The sequence below is a fragment of the Berghia stephanieae genome, chromosome 2, assembly GCF_034508935.2.
Source record: "Berghia stephanieae isolate SIO BIC M18660-M18661 chromosome 2, UCSD_Bste_1.3, whole genome shotgun sequence".
NCBI classification, from domain to species: domain Eukaryota; kingdom Metazoa; phylum Mollusca; class Gastropoda; order Nudibranchia; family Aeolidiidae; genus Berghia; species Berghia stephanieae.
In genome coordinates this window covers 32,504,505-32,523,125 of record NC_088361.1, presented here as the reverse complement: position 1 = coordinate 32,523,125, position 18,621 = coordinate 32,504,505, and the positions used below count along the sequence as shown (strand labels likewise).

Genomic DNA, 18,621 nt, shown 5'->3' with positions numbered 1-18,621 from the left:
TCACTTGTCGTCATGTGATCAGAATGTATAAGTCAAAACATGATCAGATTTATAATTATTTTCTCCTCTGGATCATTTATATGCTCGTCGGAGAAATATTTAATTAGAGCGGTGATGGAGATAATGGCGTCCGCCATTGTTCCGTTAGTTTAGAATTAGTTACTAAGTTACAATGCGTCATTACGAAGTGACGTCACGACTGTTGAAGCTCTTTTCAATAAACAATGGAACTGTGTTTTCCGCCCACCAGTGTACTGAATACATAGCTGTGTAGTCAGTACACCATAAGAGGCTTTAATGGTCTATATGTTTGATCGAGCGCGAGAAAGCGAGGTGGCAGGCTGTGTTAGCACAGCGTAAGTGTAACCGGAGTGGAGTTCGAGCTTCTCTCTAGGCATAATATTTTCTTTCTTTCTTTTTTTTCTTTTTTTTTTTTTGGAACCCCCTTGGCAAAAATTCTTAATTTTTAACTTAACACGTTGACACAATTCTAAGTGACTCGAGAAGTTTGATAGACTTTTAACATTTTTTATTTATTTGCTTTTACTCTCTTTTAAGTTTATTATATTAATTTAGGACAAAATGAAGACTGTGGATATGAGAGACTCTTTCCTGAAAAAGACCCGTAGTTTAATTCGTTCACCTGTAATTAGGGTAAATAAACATGAATTTTAGGCTGATTATTGTGTTTCTCTTACTTATAATGCGAGATTCAGGCAAGGTCTGTAGGGACAATGACGAAACTTGGTGAAATTGTCCTAATTCAACCTGACATAATTTAAAGATGAGAAATCTTCTTTACTTTAAAAAAATAATTAATTGCACAATTTTTGTTGTTTGTTTTTAAAGGTTTTACGGCACTTGCGAGACATTTATGTCATATCAGCGCCAGAATCGCACAATTTAATTAGTTAAGTACTTCGATATGATAGTTATTGAAATTCCACTAAGTAAGCTATTGAGTCAAAAAAAATTATTGCCGTACGTAACAAGAGTCCTGAGAAAAATGAAACAAAAATGAACAAACAAAACAAAAACCAACAAAAAAACAAAAAACAAACAAAAGAGAACAACTTTATAGTTATGGGGTCTTGAATATGTTAAAGGAAGCGTCAGAGAGAAAGGTGGAAAGGGGGTGGGGGGGGGGGGGCGGGGGCGGTAGAGCCGGCCTTGCCTTCTCGCGCTCAGTCAAACAGTTTAGACCTTATAATCTCTTCCGGCGGTGTATTGAATACACAGCTGTGTATTCAGTACACTGATGGGCGGAAAACACAGTTCCAAAAACATTCCTACTGTGATTGCCTTCCCCCAGGAGAAAGAAATTGTGATTGCGGTCTATTACAAACACGCACAGAGTAGGGCAATCCAATCGCGAATTTAAAATTTAATAGAGTAAAATAATGCCCTACAATTGTATAATTAATGGGTGCACTCGAAAAGCGGGTGAATTCGGTGTTCGTATGTTTCGAGTTCCATCAAAAAAGAAAACATTTAAAGATGATTTAATCAAACGGAGACGGCGGTTATGGCTTGCAGCAATCAGAAGAAAAGACTTAGACTTAGACAGAACTGTTAAAGGCAGCCACCGGGTTTGCAATAACCATTTTATTAAAGGTAAGAAAATATGGAAAATATGGTACTCTGGTAAATACTTGGTCTCTGCGAGCGGATTAATGATTAATTAAGATTTTTACAGGTTTTTTTAGTTGCTTCAGAAATGTCAGCCAATTTTTTTTTTACACGCGTTGAAGAAAAAAAAGGACCTTGCCAATAAAAAAAAGATAAAAATGCAATTTGTAAAAAAAATAAAATAAATGTTGACATGTTAAGAAACTGCATTTTTAAAATGTAAAATTATCCAAGTATAAAAGTTTAATAAAAGGCATGGACCAAAAATATCCATATTGAATATTGAAATTTAAAAATGCAGGAATAGGGCATTTTAAGGAAGTAGATCTAGACGTCTAGGCTAAATATAATTATAGGACGATATGATAAAGAATAGGTCCTATTATATTATCATGTACATGGTGATGATAATTGAAATTGAAATGTATTCTGTTTTGATAAATAAAGCGAATATGAATAAATTAAAATGAACAATATAGCACATTTCCATGCATTTTTACCATGATCAATGCACCACAATGTTTCACATTTATTCCCCCAGCAACCCATATGGAACCATATCCCCATTTCATACATTACCAGTTGCCTGTTTGGTGTCCTTTTTGTACTAACACTCTTACTCTTACACAATCCGTTCACCCTGAGGCGAGTGGGATAATTGGATAATGTTAATGTGTGTAAAGTGCCTTACCCAGTGAACCAAAACTTTCCACAATGACTGTCTATCCAGTCGCTGACCACAATCGATATTACTTCATTTTGTGACGAGATGTGACACTGCACCACTGAACCACCAAGCCAGGCATAAATTAGTACGGAGAGGGGAAGCATGGAATTTTAAATAAAAAGATTCTGTTGTATTAAATATTCCAGTTGCTCCTCACAATACATAACGTTAAGAGAGGGCTCTTGTCCAGGTCCATGATTTTTGGTTTCGCATTGAGGTGGTTGTAGATCCCTGTGTTCACTGTGTTTCTTGACAGAATTTGTGATGGAGTCGTCTGGGGCTTGAGTAATCAGAACAGTATAATCTATGTAGCGCATTTCCCTGCATCTGAACGCCATCAAAGTCAAGATTATGTCTGTCACTCTGGTATCTTTTTCATGATTTCCCCTGTGTACATGTTAAATATTGATGGAGATAGTATGCCATCTTGTCTTTTATGCCCTTCAAAACCACTTGCTTTTTCCACTTTTGAGTTTCACGACAGCCATCTGTACTTAGTACAATTTTATAATGAAAGTTCAGCTCTTTCAGTGTTTCTATCATCTTGTGTCAAATGACACAGTCAAAGTCAAGGAAATACATGAGCATGTTAATATTAGTCTCCCTGTGATTTTCTAACAGCATTCTTTGATTGACTATTTAGTCAATGGTCCCTCAATTTGGTCTTAAACCGGCCTGTGCCTGGCTTACTTCTTTATCCAATTTCCTTCAAGACTTTTGCATTTATTTTCAGGAGGATTTTCATGGTTGATAAGAGAGCAATTGCCTGGTAGTTGTAGTTTACTTTCTTAGGAATGGGGATGAAGACTGCTCTTGTTCATTCCACAGGTCATTTTTGTGTTCCCTATATTTTCTTGCAAAGGATGTGATATTACGATATACATTTATGCCCTGTCTCCGCCAGCCAATATGATTTCGGAGACATATCCAGCAGCTTTTCATCTAGAAGAGTTTGCCAATGGCCCACTTTACTTCCTCTCTGAGTTGTTCAAGCTCACTGCTAATTGGCATTATTTAGGCTAATTTAAATCATACACGTCACAACTCTGTGCAGCCAAAGATAATTGCAACTCAAGCAATTTACCCAATGGAAACCGTACGGTGCTCTTATTGGCTAACCAACCAGCGGCCTCGATGAGAAAAATATCCGCCATTGAGACATGGGCTGGGAATCGCGTTACTATAGTAAACAAGCGCTGATCGGCCGTTCATGAAATCTAAGAAAATAACTTCCTGCTCGCTCGTTTAACTCAAAGCTATTCAAAATGATGTCTCTAAAATGATATAAATGTGACTTCTTAAGGTTTTCTTCACGGTCAAAACCACACAACATTCTATTAATGATTACGTCCTAGGCAAAAGGTCAGACGATGATGTGGTGGTGGTGATGATTGTAGTTGTAGTAGTAGTGGTAGTGATGATGATGTGGTGGTGGTTGTAGGTGTAGTAGTAGTGGTAATGGTAATGATATGGTGGTGGTGGTGGTTGTAATAGTAGTGGTCGTGATGATGATGTGGTGGTGGTGGTTGTAGTAGTAGTGGTAATGATGCGACTATGTGGTCTAGTAGTATGACACTCGCTTTCGGATCGGAAGGTCCTGGGTTCGAGCCTCGCGCTCGGCGTATAGTTGAGTCCTAGGAAAAGGCTCTTAACTCACATTCTCTCACCGTACTCAGGTGTAAAATGAGTACCTGGCCGTTAACAGAGTTGTCTTTGTCCGAAAAAATGTAATATCGTCTAACAGGCGTCGTGTCCCGTCCTACATGTTAAATGTTGACCAGGGACCCCTTGTAAAGCGCTTTGAGCACATTTAGTAGATATTGCACTATATAAAGCAATTTAAAAAAAAAATATTTCAATGATGATGATATGATGGTGGTTGTTGCAGTAGTAGTGGTAGTGATGATAATGTGGCGGTGGTGGTTGTAGTAGTAGTGGTAGTGATGATGATGTGGTGGTGGTGGTTGTATTAGTAGTTGTAATGGTGATGATATGGTGGTGGTGGTGGTTGCAGTAGTAGTGGTAGTGATGACGATGTGGTTGTGGTGGTTGTAGTAGTAGTGGTAATGGTAATGATATGGTGGTGATGGTGGTGGTGGTTGTAGTAGTAGTGGTAGTGATGACGATGTGGTTGTGGTGGTTGTAGTAGTAGTGGTAATGGTAATGATATGGTGGTGATGGTGGTGGTGGTTGTAGTAGTAGTGGTAGTGATGATGATGTGCTGGTGGTGGTGCAGTAGTGGTAGTGATAATGATTTGGTGCTGGTGGTTGTGGTAGTAGTAGTGATGATATTGTGGTGGTGGTTGTAGTAGTTGAGGTAGTGATTATGATGTGGTGGTGGTTGTAGTAGTAGTGGTGGTGGTGGTTGTAGTAGTAGTGGTAATGATGATGGTATGGTGGCGGTGGTTGCAGTAGTAGTGGTAGTGATGACGATGTGGTTGTGGTGGTTGTAGTAGTAGTGGTAGTGATGATGATGTGCTGGTGGTGGTATAGTAGTAGTGGTAGTGATAATGATGTGGTGCTGGTGGTTGTAGTAGTAGAGGTAGTGATGATGATGTGGTGGTGGTTGTTGCAGTTGTAGTGGTCGTGATGATGATGTGGTGGTGGTGGTTGTAATAGTGGGGGTAGTGATAGTGTAGTAGTAGTGGTAGTGATGATGATGGAGTGGTGGTCGTTGTAGTGGTGATGATGATGTGGTGGTGGTGGTGGTGTGTAGTGATAATGATGCAGTGGTGGTGGTTGTAGTAATTGTGGTGGTGATGATTGTAAGGTGGTTTAGTATAGTGACAGTGATGATGTGGTGGTTGGATAACACATTATAGGTTATTATAATACATGATTACACACATTCTCTAACTTCATTTTTTGACAGCTTCATTGTGCCATAAATATACGCAACAGTTCTGAATAATTTTATTGTGGATTTTGATATTGTTTGTTGTTTTTCTTGTGTCGTTATGTTGACATAGAGACCGAATGAATGGTAATGCTTACATTCCCAGCCCAAGATATAATGGCGCTGAATGCTTTCATTGGTGGACACTTTTTAGGCTTCGTACGTATTCTCATTCGTTTAATTCTATGTTGCAACTGTATCCCATCTAACTTTCTCTTCAGTGAGTGTGACTCCATCTTTGTTTTTTATTGCCACAAAATAGGGGCAGCATTTTTTTCGTCAAAGAGTTTATTTCCTGGTAAATCTGATGTTGCTTTTTGGAGGTATAATATGAGCCATTTCAATTAATTTTTTTTATTGAGAAAATCTTTCTTGTTCACTCTAATCTGATGCTTTACAATCTTCTGAACAGCTTTTAATGAATGTGGTGTTGAATGGAAGCGAGCATCAAAAAAGAAAAAGAGGTTGGATAGGAGATGGAGAAAAAATAACAGCCTTATTTTATTAAATCCTGTAGTTGGACATTGCTTTGTCACTGTAACAAAGTACTTTCTGTAAGATCTTAATATGTAGGCAACGTATTTAAAATCTGAAAGGTGTGAATGAAACTGCAGACAAAGCAGAAAGAAAAATACAAGAAAAGATCAGCCCGCCTCGACTAGGGATCGAACCTCAGACCTCCTGATAACTGGTTAGACTTGCTACTATTACATCACAGAGACTTACATTGCCTTGCAAACTCAAATTTAGTTCGTTTGCTCTCTAAGCCTAACTCCACCAATTTGAACCACTTTCACTTTCACCCATATTTGATTAGTCTGAGTGTAAATTTAAAATTTGAAAATGAGAAGCTCAAGAATTGTTTTAGGCTAGCAACGAGTAATAAACTTTCAACAATCAATCTATTTTTATTTATTGATTTTTTATTTCATTTGTCAGGAAAACCGGCATTATTGATGGACTATAATGATCCTGATTGGGTTCCAACATTAAAGCTTGGACATGGAAGAGAGAAAAAGACAGAACATTACTGTAACGCAAAGAATCAACATAAAGAATTACTTCAGGCAAGAACACCTCATATTCAAATATCAATGATTATAGAAACCATTGGACTATGTAAGCTTATTTTTACTGTCATATTACCTTACCAGAGTTCCATCTCACAGAGTTTGAATATCATGGAACACCCTACTTCACGCCTCATGGGCCATTACTGAGCAGTCGTTTATTTTTTTGCTAGTTGTTGCCTCCACATTTCCTATCCAGGACTTCCTTGGTTTGCCTTGTACCTATCTGCCAGCTACTTTTCACTCTAACACTGATTTTGGATGTTGTTGTGTCTCTGAATGTGTCCATAATAGGTCAGTTTTCTCCTTATAACTTCAGCCAACAGTTTTCTGGACCTTTGTCCTGCATCAAAAAGAACCCGAGGCATCATTTTTTCTTTCTATCTCCTTCATTATGGTCCATGTTGCACAGGCATACAAAAATGTAGTACCATAAGTCACATTTTGCTAGTGAAGATTTTTCTAATTTCCATAAAGTTTGTTTTGCCAATGCTGATCCTTCTCTTAACCTCTGCAATAGATCTGCCATCTTCTGTGATATACTGGCCGAGGTATGTATAACCCTATACTTGATCTACTGCTTTACCATCTACAACTATAGTGGCTTCAAGTTTTTCTTCTGGTCATGTGAATACCATGGTTTTTGTTTTTTGGATATTGATTTTCAGTCCATAATTATTACTGATCCTGTTGGTCTTGTCCTCTAGTTTCTGCAGTTTTTCTTTGCTTGTTGCCAGTAGTATTGTACCATCTGCATATCTCAGGCTATTAATGTATCTTCCATTCACAACTACGCATGCATCTTCTCTATTTCTTTGAATATTAATTCTATTTATAGGTTGAAAAGGCATGTTGAGGGGACGTGATTGCTCTCACAACCACTTAAACACACACATACACACACACACACACACACACACATAAACTGGCACAAAAATCATTTATCATTCATTGGAGTAGAGGCTCATCATCATCATTATCATCAATATCAGTCATCATTGCTACCACTACAACAAAAACCACCACATCATCATTATTATTATTACTGCCATTATTACCACCATCAATCATCAATCATAGCCACCACTACAGTACATTATTCACTTCTTTTTCCGTTTATGTTGATGATAACTATAAATATGGTTATTTTATGTTGTGAATCATGAGTGTTATATATAATGTTGCTCCCCCCCCCCCCCCCCTTACTTTCCAAAGAAAGTTTGGACGCTTTACCCTTGAAACCATGATTTTCAATTCCCACCTATGTGTAAACAACAAGGTAAACTTCTCTAGGATGAAAGAAATGTAAAACGTTGAAAAATGTCGTTGAATGCTTGCAAAATGATAATTGTGTCTATGTTTATGAAAGAGAGGAAGAACGTTCATATAATGACAGATGTTGCATTCAAATACAGGAAGATTTGAAAAGATTTGGATAAAAAGAAAAATATAATTTCATGGTTTTGATAACATGCAGTGAAAATACATCTGAACTATTTTCCCTTGCAATAGTGAAGTAGAAAGAAAACAAACAAAATCAGCAAGCAATTCATGAGATTGTTGTTTATTTCAACAGTTTGCAAAAGGAGGATCAGATGATCACTCTTATTGTGATGTTAAAGAGGACGATGATGAAAACAAAAAGGTAGCAAGACAGGACTTATTCTTAAAATTGCCTGGAGGAGAAGGCGAGGAAATGCCGGCTCTTATTCCCAAAGGTACCACAGTGCATATCATTCAATTCACACATCATTTTCTTATTATTTGGGGATCTGGTCAATATTTCACTGTTAGCTGTTGGTAGAGCATTCAACTAATACTCAAACAGAGCTTGTTCAAATCTGCTTATAGTCATATTATCTAAAAGCCCTTCCATATATATATATATATATTGTAGCAGTGTTTTTATAACTGTAGTGAAGGGATATTTGTGAGATGTTTTTCATGTCTCCTATCCCTTGTAACTCTTGTCCATTTTAAGTGGCTTTTTACCCTTGTCTTAGTGAGATGGCTTGGTTTTTGACCAAACCTTGGCCATATGGGATAAATTTGGATGCGAGTGTGTGCTTGTCTCTGATTTTCTTTTACCTACATGTGGATAACCTACAGTATTTGTGGAGAAATAAAGTGAGGCTATTTTAAGAACAGGTACTCATCTGTTTTTCATTATTATACTACTGTATTATGGAAATTAATGTAGATTGAGACTTTGAGCCATCAATGATGAAATTCAATCCGGTAATAAAGTCTGTAGGTGCACTCAAACAATCTTGTAACAGGGCAGCCAAATAACGATTCCCAGCTTCAAATGACCTATTATATAAGTGCTATCATTAGGTGGTTGTAGCAGATATTACAAATAGGCCTGCCACCATCGGGTTGTATATCGGTAATTGGGTCAAATTGAGTTCCTGACATTGTCATATACTTTAGCCATTCACCCTTTTTCTATTTGGGTTTTGTGACTCTAAGTTAATACATTTTTTATTACAAATATGAGATCAGGACTTGATAGATTAAAAGATATAGAAAAACTTTTTTTTTGTCTCTCCTGTACAATCTGTATATTTCTGATTTTTAAAATTTTATTTGTTTCATCTGAGTCAAATGGTGAATTTATATATACATAAATTGATAATGTATGAAGACAAAATAAGCAATATATATATATTAGAAAATAATTTTTAAAATGCTTATCAAATTGACAAAAAAAAATGAAACATCCTTAGCTTTCTATGTCGGAACCTATCATCATGCCCCGCAAGAGTGAAGTAAAAGTACTACAAAGTAATTGTAAGACCTGTTTTAGAATACAGCAACAGCATATGGACCCGATTACATCAACATCGATCAATAAGATAGAATTGATACATTTGTCAGTAGTGACTACAACCGACAACACAGTGCAAAAGATACAATGGAGCATTTAAGCTGGACCCCACTTATTGAAAGGAGAAAGACACAAAAGATGACTATGTTGTTCAAGGCTGACAGGGAAGCACCACCATTCCTGTTAACACATTGAAAACCCACAGAAGAAAAGAAAATGCATATGCACTGCCATATTCCAGCATCAATGCGCACAAGCAGTTGTCTTCCCAACTACTTTTCGTGCATGATCAGCATCCCAGAGAATGTCAGAGCAATCAATCACCCGACAATATTCTATAATTATTTAAAATGCTACCACTTTAAAACCAATGAATAGATAGTACGTCAATGCCACCCCACTGGGTGGGGTTCCTGACCTCCCATAGTGGGCAGGGAGGTACTTACTGTGTCTTCTATCCCCCTATATCTGTTTTCCAACTTGCTTTCTGTCTTTGTCTTGGAATGAGATTATTTGGTTTTGTCCTGACCCTGGCCGGATGCCCTGGCTGAGAGGGAAACAGTCAATTGTTTTGGGAGATGATATTTTTATCCTTGTAAATCATCCCTCTGTTATGCACTGTATTATATTTTGTTTACATATTATATTATGAAATGTGAACTTTTGAGTGTATTCCTCTTAGTGGGGACCTGTGCTTGTGTCTGGATGAGACTTTTAGGTGATCTCAAACTAAGCACTTTGATAGTGTGCTCTTGGGATCTTCATCTGTTTCCTATTTGAACCAATTCTCCTTTGTCTTACCTTTTCTTGGGTGCTTTAATTGTAATTCTAGAACTTTTTACTATCCCATTGTCTTCCTTTTTACTGGCGCTGATATGACCTTAATTTGTTGCAAGCGCCGTAAAACCCTTAAAAACAAAAACAAAAACAATGCCACCCCACCACACCTAAGTGTGTCAAATCTTCATCACATGAAGCTGCAACTATTTTGGATTGGAAATCTAGATTAAGATTTATTTCATTTGTAAAAATATGACTTAAGGCTGAAATCATTTTACTTTTTATTGCACAAAGCTTACATTTTTTTTTCTTCAAAAAAAAAGGGAGGTGACTCTTTATATGTCTAGTGTTTTAGTTTTGGAGAAGCTGCAGTGTTTGAGGAGAAATAAAGGCTATTACAAACTGGCACTCATCTATTTTAATTATTATACCTCTGTATTATGGAAATTAACATAGATCCAGACGGGAATCTTTTGAGCTGTCATCAATAAATTTGGTTCTGGTAATAAAGTATGTAGCTGCATGCTAATTCTTAAGGCTAAGGTGAAATTAAAAACCTCCATTATGTTATAGAACTAAAAGAAAAAAAAACCAAACAGGTTATTGTTTACTTTGGCCTGCTAAAAAGAATGTCAACATTAAAAAGTACCCCATCATGTTTGGTATGAAATGAAAGATACAAAAATGAACTACCTCGCCGTCAAACTGCCATGGCCGATACAGTTCGGTCAGAAGTAGAGAAAAAGAAAGAGCAAAGTATGAAACCGAGGGGGTTCGGCCATGGCAGTCAAAGGTCAAAATATAAAAAACAAAATGTTTCGGCTGTGGCAGTCATTGAGTTAAGACCTACAAAAAAATGATGCATGGGCAGTTGGTGGGAACTTCTGTTATCATCCTCTCTTTCCCTTAATCTGTGGACACTTTCTATGCGCCTTACTGTTGAAACCATTGCCTTTTACCTTTTCTCAAAATTTTTGTACAAAAATGAATATATAAGAGCTTTAAAAAAGAACAAAATACTTAACGCATAACAAAATCAATTAAAACACGTAAATTGTTTTGTTGTTTGAAGAAGGAATTTGAGCCTGAAAAGTTCTGTGCTAAGCTATTATATTCATTTTTCTTCAATATTCTTTTTAGTCCACAGTTTCTAGCAACTTAATTTTTACCATTTTCCTTTCCTGAAATGCCTCAGAGTATCTTAATTGCTGTTAAATTTTAAAACTTAAATAAAAACGATGCTAATTAAAAAAACTAAATCTCTTTTTAACTTAAAAACAATGTTTTACATTTCTCACAGATTTCGCATACATTAATGAAGATTCACTTATTTGCCCAAATCCTGACTGTGTGGAGGTCAAGCACAAACTCCTGAAAGACTTACACGGTGCTCTCTGTGAGGAAAGACGGTTGATGGCAAAAATTAAACACTTGGAAAAAATATCAAAGTAAGTTTTAATAAAAAGATAACGTTGCATCCCCATTGCATCCCCATAACTATTACTCGAAATCAGGGAAAAGATGGCAAATATAAATTCTATTAATTATTTTGTCGCGGGTGGTTGGATGGGAGCATCACCCTTGAATCATATACCTATGATGTTCGCATGGGTGTACGATCCGATAGTGATGTCGTTTCTTCTTCTCTTTACTAGCCTATCCTGCTTCTTTGGTTTGTGATTGTATTTTTGACAGGGGATATTTTTTTTTCCTGTAAATCCTCTGCCTGTTTGTTCTTGGTTATTTATAATTTAGCTTATGATATCTTTAGGTTATGCTTTTGATTGATATTTGTACTATTTTTGTTAGATTGCTTGTTTTTTTGTTTCAGCGGTCTCTCATATAACCTCAATTGTGTTGGAAGAGACCTAAAGCAACAAACAAACAAACAAAACAAAAAAAAATTATTTTGTCATCTGCATTATTTGCCAGCACTGGTGTTGTGAAACGATATGATGATGATTGTCAGCATAATACTGTGATTTCAGATTGTGTTTGCAAAATGATTTCTGTAAGACAGGAAGTGTACAAAATGAATAATCTTGGCCCCATTATTGTTCCTTCAGTGGAAGCAAACTTTAAATATTGACTTTTAATGAATGCTTGACATACTCTATGAGCCAAGATAGGAGACATTTTGCAGTACCTTCTTACTTAAGGTCTGCAGCAGGAGCATAGTCCATTGACAAATCCTCTTCATCTTGTCTGGCTTTGTGCCATCTTCTCTGCTTACCTCTGTGTGAAATCCTCTTTTCTCAAATACTACATTAATGTCCTCAACCAGCTGTTTCTAGGCCGCCCTTGTTTTCTCATTCCCTGTGGGTTCAATGTCAGAACCTGCTAAGTAATATTTGTTGCAGGCTTTCTTATGGTGTGGCATAGCCATCTTCCCCTCTTGATTTCCATCTCTATTTCATCTTTGCTTGCCATTTCCCAGAGATATATATTTCTAATTTTGTCATGCCGTTTAATTTGTAGTATTTTTCTCATACAATTGTAGATTAAGGCTTGTGTTCTTGTTCAAGTGCCTTGTTTCTACGCCATACAATAATAATGATTTCTTTTTGGTGTTAAAAAGTTTAATTTTAATTTTTCTTTGTAGTTCTCTGAAACTCTGGTTCCAGCAAAGCTAATGTATTGTGTCTTTTGGTTCTGTTTGTAGCAATTAACACCATTGACTATGACATATTATTTGACCAATCATTGGCAGTCTGTCATGGTTAAAAAAATGTGTCAAATCGCATAAATTGTCTTGAAATTTGGGAGTGTCTCAAGGCTTAATGCTCTGTGCTGTCCTCTTTACTATATGCAGCCTCTCTCTTCTGTAATTGCTTAACAGAATCTGCTTTATCTGTATAGTGACAATTGCAAATCATATTGGTTTGCTCCATCCTGTGGCGAGTCTAATTGCTGCATGCTTGCCTAGATCTTCCTGGTTTATGATGGACAACTAGTTGCTTTTATTTTTATTAGTTAACTTTGTTCAATAACGTTTTTGAGCCACCAATAACAAAGTTTGCATATTGCTACATTTCGAAGTTGCAGGTTTTCTATACTTTCCTACAAAGACCTTGCAGTTTTTTTAAAGTCCAGGCGATGGCACCCATGCATTCTGTAATCCCTGTCATTATTTCCTCTCATATTGTTTCTTTATTTCCACAGTATAAATCTCGACCTGCTGCAGTTGTGTTTAGACATGGGTCAAAGCCCAGAAGTGGAAGTTGAATTCCAGAAGGTCATTGACTTGGTTCAAACCATCATGAATCCTCAGGTGGGCCGAAAATTTTGCATTCTGTTCAATACATTTTCAATGGTTCTAATAAAAATGATTAGTGATCAGTTGGGGCTGCCTGAAGCATTGGATCGTAAAAATACTAACGAAAATGTGAAAATGGAAAGGTTTAGAATAGAAACTATACAATCAATGGATGTTTCAAGTACAAACCCTTCGTCTGCAAAACAGGAAACAAAGGAATGTTGCAAACAAATAAACTAAGTTTGGTGAGAATTGTAGGGTGTGTTCTCCTTTGTAGAGTTGGAGTATGGGTGAAACGAAAGTGTAGCATCAATGTGTGAGTAGAGAGTCCCTAGAGTGTGATAGGAATGTTAGGGGATGGAGGGGGGGGGGGGGTAGTGTATTGAGAGATGAGAAGTTTCTAATAATATATGAAAAAAAAAAGACAATAACAATGTAGTATTAACATTAGAAGTATCAAAAGTAAAAGTTGTTGTTATAGTGTGAAAACAATGGAGGGGGGGGGGGGGGGGGGGGGGGGGGGGTCCCTATGGAGTGATTGGAATGGGTTGGGGGAGAGGTGTTTTTGCAATGGTCGATTTTTGCTCTGTGTGTGTGTGTGTGTGTGTGTGAGAGAGAGAGAGAGAGAGAGAGAGAGAGAGAGAGAGAGAGAGAGAGAGAGAGAGAGAGAGAGAGAGAGAGAGAGAGAGAGAGGGAGAGAGAGAGAGACCGAAACTATGTGAATAGATAGGATGGATAAATATATAGAAATTTAGAAAAACAAATATACAGATGGATAGATTGCTAATTTATTGTTAGAAAGATAAAGATAGACATAAAAATAGAGATAGATAGATGGATAGAGAGATAGATAGAAAGAAGGATAATTGATATAGGTAAATAGACAGACCTATTGATAGAGTGTGTTAGTTGTGGTAGTAGGAGCAGTGGTACTAATTGTTTTTGTTGCTTTGCTGTTGCAGCAGCAGCAGTAGTAGTAGACAGTTTAGTGAAAATTTCAAATTATAAAGAACTTCTTTAAATTGGTATTAACAGAAGCAGCTTGCTGTGCTTATTCCAATGGTTTTTAAACTTTTGAGATATCTCAATTGGTTCAAGAGTTATAAATTTTAAATTATATTTTTCGGGGTCCGAAACGGCCAATTTTACCATTGAAAAGTTGTGACGAGTTAATGACAACACAAGTAATAACAACTGCCTATGAAGATGTAAGTTCTTCAAAAATGGATGGATTTTAATGAATTATAAATCAAAATATAGGTAGACTTCTATTCTTTCATCATAAACTGGATTTTGCTTTTATTGTCTTTTATCTTCCTTTGGTAGTCATGAATAGGCATAACTTATGAACTACTGCTGAGTTCGTGAGAGTTTGGCCTTGAGACTCAGCAATAGCAGCAATCTTCTCCTTGACATCCTTTAAACATTTGAAAGTATTCATCTGAATTAAAACAAAGTGAAATGAAGCAAAATATGAAAAGGAAAATAATATTTTGGAGTGAAAAAGATATATATTGGATCAATTCCTTGTTGCTTAAGTATGAAAAGTGAGGGCTTGAAGGAAGTCAACAAAATATAATTAAACAAACTGTTGATAAATCCGTTTTAATTGTTAAAAAAAAAAACACAAAATAAATTGGACTCTCAAAAAACTGTCAACAAACTGAACGGTAAAACGTTTTAAATGACTGACTGGAGGACCAAAAGTGGCTGTTGAAAGTTAAAATTTACAGAGAAATGGATGGTCATCATACGACGTGACACTCCCCCCCCTTCTCCAATTAAAAAAAAAATCCAAAACAAATAAACCAAAGGTGACGATGGGAGGGTGTATGTGTGTGGATTGGGGGAGGGGGGGGGGGGGTCTTGGCTCAGCTCTTCACTTTTAGGACTCAAGTACAGATATTTATTCAATATTTACCATGGGGGCCAAACAGACTAGTTTCGATCGTAAACAAAAGGTCAGCTACAGCGGAATGTCACAGCCACTGAATGCCAGCTCAGTTGTGCGGTAAGTCTAAAATCATGTTTTTTTTTGCGGAGAGTTAAACAAGTCGTGTGCCAAGTTTGATTCTTACATATCTTGTGTCATTCAAATATATAATAGTTGATTTTTATGTATACGAAGTTTAAATACTGTCATCCAACGGGTTTTTATGTTCTTAAGCTTTAAAACTTGCATTGATTTCAAAAGAAAATAACTCGAGTTACAGTGATCCGATCGACATCAGAAAAAGACTGTTTCGTAGTTTAGTTTCTCCTATTCAAAAAGACGGATCTGAAGTGGTGGTACGATCTGAAAAACGAAACAAAAATTGCATTTGCTTCCGACCACTCCCGCAGGTCGCTTCCACGGTCAGTCACAAAAACTCAATGGGTGGCTGATCGCCGATTCAGCCAGTGGCTCGCGCTCTCGCTAAAATGCCTAGTAGTAGTAGTAGTAGTAGTGGTAGTAGTTAGTAGTAGTTATTAGAACAAGAAGAAGAAAGATTCAGATCTAGCTCTCAAGCACCTCTAAGTAAAGAATACAACAAAGAGGATGGTTCAACAGAGATTTCAGTTAAGCCTTTTTCCCCCCCTCTTTATGGTGAATTTAAAGAAAATAACAATACAGACAATAGGATGGTTCTTTTCCTCATCAATTTAATTTTTGATAGCTTGAAATGCAGATATCGTTCTTATCTATGGGATATACATTTCTTCAGTTGATTACCTTTTAACATTTCAGAAATGGGAACTCAGGGCAGCTAAAGAATGCAAGCAAACCACGTGTGACGCACAAACAATGACAGTTTCCCGAAGTGAACAAGGGAGTGCAACATATACTTCTACAAACTCTCATGACTTCAGCAATACCAGAAATGTTGACAAAAACATCAATCTAAAAAACAATAGAAATCTCATATCACTAATTCATGATAATGTCGTTGCCAACTCCACTATAACAAAATATCCTACACTCATTAGCAAAACCACAAAATCATCAAATGCTAATACTGAATCATGGATACAAGGTAATATCTTACCAGCATCCACTGCCAAGTCATCAACAATGACAACTGACTATATCGACATACTGACAAATTGTAATATGGCCCAACAACAAATATCTAACTTATTGCCCTCTTTCAAAAACAACCGTATACCTGCACCTCTTTTCTCACAGCAGCAAGGATCTGGTCATTTGAATGACACTCCAAGAACGGATTCATTGCAAATGTCATTACCAATGATGACCACAAACTTGACAACCTTATCTAGCACAGCTACTGATATCAAATCGTTATTGAATACAGAGCATGATAAATTTCTCAGTGTTTGTAAGAAATGTGTTAAAAACGATCCTCTGCCTGAAGAATTACGTCCCAAAACTTCTGAAATGTTGTGTGAGCTCTGCGGGAAATGGATTAGATGTAAAGATGTCAGTACTGCTGTATATCAGTTGCACATGAGAAGAGCTCATACAAAGGAGAAGCCTTTTGAGTGTGAAAAATGTGGCAGAAAGTTTGTTAGCAAATGGGACTTGGTGAAGCACAATCATCTCTGTCAAAATGAGGAACGGTCACACCAATGTGAAGAATGCGGAAAACTGTTTAAACTTAAAGCAAATCTAAAAGTACATCGGTTGGTGCATAAAACAGATGCAAAGTTATACGAATGTCTTCAATGCAATTATAAGACAAAGTGGCGTGGGAATTTAAGACTCCACGTGAAAAATTGTCATCAAGGCCCAATAGCATCAGACAATATTCCAGTATCAGAAGAACCGTATGAGAGATGAATGGAAGTACTTATATTTTAAGAAATAAATGCTGGTCATCGTTAATTCGATTTTTTGTTATGAATTTATTGAATTTCATAGACGATTATTGCAGATATCAATAAATCAATATGATGATCCACTCTAGTACAGTTTCCTTGAACATGGTTTCCTCAAATTCACTCGAATGTCCATAGTATTTTCCTTATTATTCTTTGTTATCATTCCATTACTTCCTCTAATTTTAATTCAAACACGGTTCCCTCGAATTAATTTCACCCAGCCATGTAAAAAAAAAAATTAATTGAAGGGTTTTTTAATGCGCCCGATGATTTCGACCATTGATGCTTTACTGTGACATTGACAGTTACGTTTGTGTATATCGTGTGTATCTATCTTTATTTCAGGTGTGTGTATACAGTATGATACACACATCGCCACTCTATCTCTCTCCACCCATCCTTCTGACGGAGGGGGGAAGAGAGACGTTATTTCACTACCTCTCTTCTATACCCCTATTTCTGTTTTCTGAGTTGATTTGTCTTGGAATAAGATCATTTGGTTTTTTCCTGGCCCCGGCTGGGGTCCTTGTCTGGGAGGGAAACAGTCAAATGTATAACTAAAGTTTTGCGACCGATATTTTTTCCCTGTAAATTGTAAATCATCCCTCTGTTATGTATGTATTGTTACTTTATAGTTTGTAAACATTTGAGTCTGGGTGGGGTTTCCGACCTCCCATAGTGGGCAGGGAGGTACTTGTGTCTTCTATCCTCCTGTATCTGTTTTCAAATTGCTTTCTGTCTTTGTCTTGGAATGAGATAACTAATTTTGTCATGACCTTGGCCGGAGTCATTGGCTGGGAAGGGAAACAGTTGAATGTATAGTTATAGTTTTGGGAGATGATATTTTTTTTCCTTGTAAATCATCTCTCTGTTATGTACTGTTAATTTTTTATTTTAATATGACTTGTTAACATTTTAGTGTATTCCTCTTAGTGGGATCTTGTGCTGGTGTCTGGGTGAAACTTTTAGGTAATCCCAAAGTATACTGATGGTGTGCTCTTGGAATCTACATCTGTTCCATATTTGTACCATTCCCATTTGTCTTACTTCTTCCTCAAGTCCCTTTAATTGTACATCTAGAATGTTTTTACTCTCCAATTTTCATCCTTTTTACTGGCGCTGAACTGACCTAAATGTGTTGCGAGCGCCGTAAAACCCTTAAAAACAAAAAAAAACAAAACATTTGAGTATTTCTTTTAGTTGGACCTGTGCTGTGTCTGGATGAGACTTTTAGGTGATCTCAAACTAAGTACATTGATAGTGTGCCCTTGGAATCTACATCTGTTACCTCTTTGAACGATTCTCCTTTGTCTTACTTTTTCTCGTGTGCTATGAATTTTTGAAATCTATTATCTATCCCATTTTCTTCCTTTTTACTGTTGGTGAAATGACCTAAATAAGTTGTAAGCGCTGTAAAACTCTTAAAAAGAAACAAACAAACAAAAAAAAAACAACAAAATAAATGGAGAATCGCCACTCAAACAAAAAAAAAGACTGCTTTATTATTGTTATTATTATTATTATTATTATTATTATTATTATTATTATTATTATTATTATTATTATTATTATTATTATTACTATTATTATTATTATTATTATTATTATTTT

The 18,621-nt window shown here is 36.4% G+C and overlaps 1 protein-coding gene across 1 annotated transcript; it reads left to right on the top strand.

The window, feature by feature from the left end:
- The first annotated feature begins 1,271 nt into the window (after positions 1–1,271).
- Positions 1,272–18,502, top strand: LOC144964729 (uncharacterized). The gene is made up of 6 exons (XM_078899282.1): positions 1,272–1,614; positions 6,192–6,319; positions 7,899–8,040; positions 11,233–11,380; positions 13,095–13,203; positions 15,917–18,502. The coding sequence occupies exons 1-6, from the start codon at positions 1,401–1,403 to the stop codon at positions 16,967–16,969; spliced, it is 1,794 nt and encodes a 597-aa protein (XP_078755408.1). The 5' UTR covers positions 1,272–1,400; the 3' UTR covers positions 16,970–18,502.
- Positions 18,503–18,621: the final 119 nt, after the last annotated feature.